The sequence below is a fragment of the Triticum dicoccoides genome, chromosome 7B (genome assembly GCF_002162155.2).
Source record: "Triticum dicoccoides isolate Atlit2015 ecotype Zavitan chromosome 7B, WEW_v2.0, whole genome shotgun sequence".
Lineage (NCBI taxonomy): Eukaryota > Viridiplantae > Streptophyta > Magnoliopsida > Poales > Poaceae > Triticum > Triticum dicoccoides.
Window position 1 is genome coordinate 317,925,407 of NC_041393.1, and position 1,764 is coordinate 317,927,170.

The 1,764-nt window shown below is 51.2% G+C and overlaps 1 protein-coding gene across 1 annotated transcript in view; it reads left to right on the forward strand.

Annotated features, from left to right (window-relative positions):
• The first annotated feature begins 680 nt into the window (after positions 1-680).
• LOC119341946 (monothiol glutaredoxin-S10-like) overlaps positions 681-1,764 on the forward strand; it is a 23,525-nt gene continuing 22,441 nt past the window's right edge. The window contains exons 1-2 of the mRNA XM_037613793.1: positions 681-1,022; positions 1,148-1,221. Of these exons, the coding sequence (XP_037469690.1) occupies positions 781-1,022; positions 1,148-1,221 (316 nt within the window). The 5' untranslated portion in view covers positions 681-780. The remainder of the gene's footprint in view (positions 1,023-1,147; positions 1,222-1,764) is intronic.

The window sequence follows — 1,764 nt, forward strand, 5'->3', positions numbered from 1 at the left end:
CCCCCCTAGAGACGAACCCACATCTTCAGTTTTAAGTTCAAACGGTAGATCACGAACCTGGGCCCAAATAGCCATGGTTCCAAGATCCACCTCCGCCGGGTTACCCTTGTCGTCGAACTCGGCGAAGACGATCCCATCCCGCTTATGGTGCCACGGTTGTGCCTTCAACACAAAGCGTTTGTCCACGTCGGCGGAGAAGTTCAGGATGAACCTCCCGTCGTCGCTGTCGGCCCCCCTACCTTTATATTCTTTAGAAAACCTTAAAAACACCACCTTCCCCGCGGGAGCAATAGTGGCTCTGGCCCTCCAATCCACTGCCTCTCGGCCCCCCTACCTTTATATTCTTTAGAAAACCTTAAAAACACCACCTTCCTGTTCCATGCCGATCAAATCTGAATTTTTTTCGATTTTTCGCCGGAGGGGGAATCCATCACAGCAACCATCTTCATCAGCAAACATCGTCAGCGAAACAAGATACATACTATTTTTTATTTCTCTAAATAAGACAACTTTTTTAATTTTTTTGAGCAAACACACGCAATTGAAAAATCGCAGCGAAACCAGAACCGCGAGCAAAGTGGGCCGGTTCGGTCGGCGATCAAACACACACATTCCGAACTGGGTCGACATTATTGGGCCTGTGGCTTGGGATTGCGTCCCTTTCTTCACGCAGAACAAGAAAGAGAGTCGTGGTGGTGAAGTGTTGAGAGGAGAGGTACCAGGGAGCCTCGACATCGCCATCGCCATCCCCATCGCGATTTCATCGTCCCGTCGCAGCAAATGCCGCCGCCGTGCCCGACCCTCTGCCGCCTCCCCGCGACTAACCTCGGCCTCCCTTGGTGCCCCCGGTCCATACCTTTCCCTCGCCTCGCTCTCGCCGCGCGCCGCGCCAGGGCCGTCGCTGCCAGGGCCTCGTCATCCTCTTCCTCGCCGGACTCCTCCTTCGGCTCGCGGATGGAGGATTCTGTCAAGAAAACGCTCGCCGACAACCCCGTCGTCATCTACTCCAAGTCGTGGTGCTCGTAAGAACCTCACCTGAACTCCAACGCAACCAATTCGTTCCACGATTTTTTTTCTGCGACGAATTCATGCGAGCCACTCGTTGGTTTCCTTCGTCATATGTGCTGGTGCTTACACTATACCGCAGGTATTCAATGGAGGTCAAGGGTCTCTTCAAGCGGATTGGCGTGGATCCACATGTCATCGAGCTCGACCAGCTCGGTTCGTCCCTCTTCTTCTTCTTCTTCTTCTTCTTCATCTACTTGTATCTCTATCTATTATCTATTGGCTATTGCTATTGGGTGAATCTTGTGTCGCTTCTTGCCAAGGCATGGCTGTGTCCAAACTGTTGTTTGTTTTCTGAAAGGAACGCGCCGTGCATTCCGTTACGTAGTTACTCCCTCCGTTCCAAAATAGATGACTCAACTTTGTACTATTGAAACGGAGGGAGTACATATTAGTGCTGAGCAAATCGCCAGCTACATGGTTCAGTACAAATCCTGGAGTTGGCCCAACAAAGTCTCACACAGACCAGCTTCCAAAGTTCCCCCCGTCCCAAAATTCTTGTCTTAGATTTATCTAAATACGGATGTATCAAGTCACGTCTAGGCAAATCTAAGAAGAATTTTGGGACGGAGGGAGTAGTTCCATGCACAGCTAAACCATGCGCCAGCATATGCCCGAGGGTTGGACACAACGCTTACAGCTGAAAAGCCCACGCGCAGCTGGAATTTGATACTACTGACAATTGCTCCTACCCCCCCC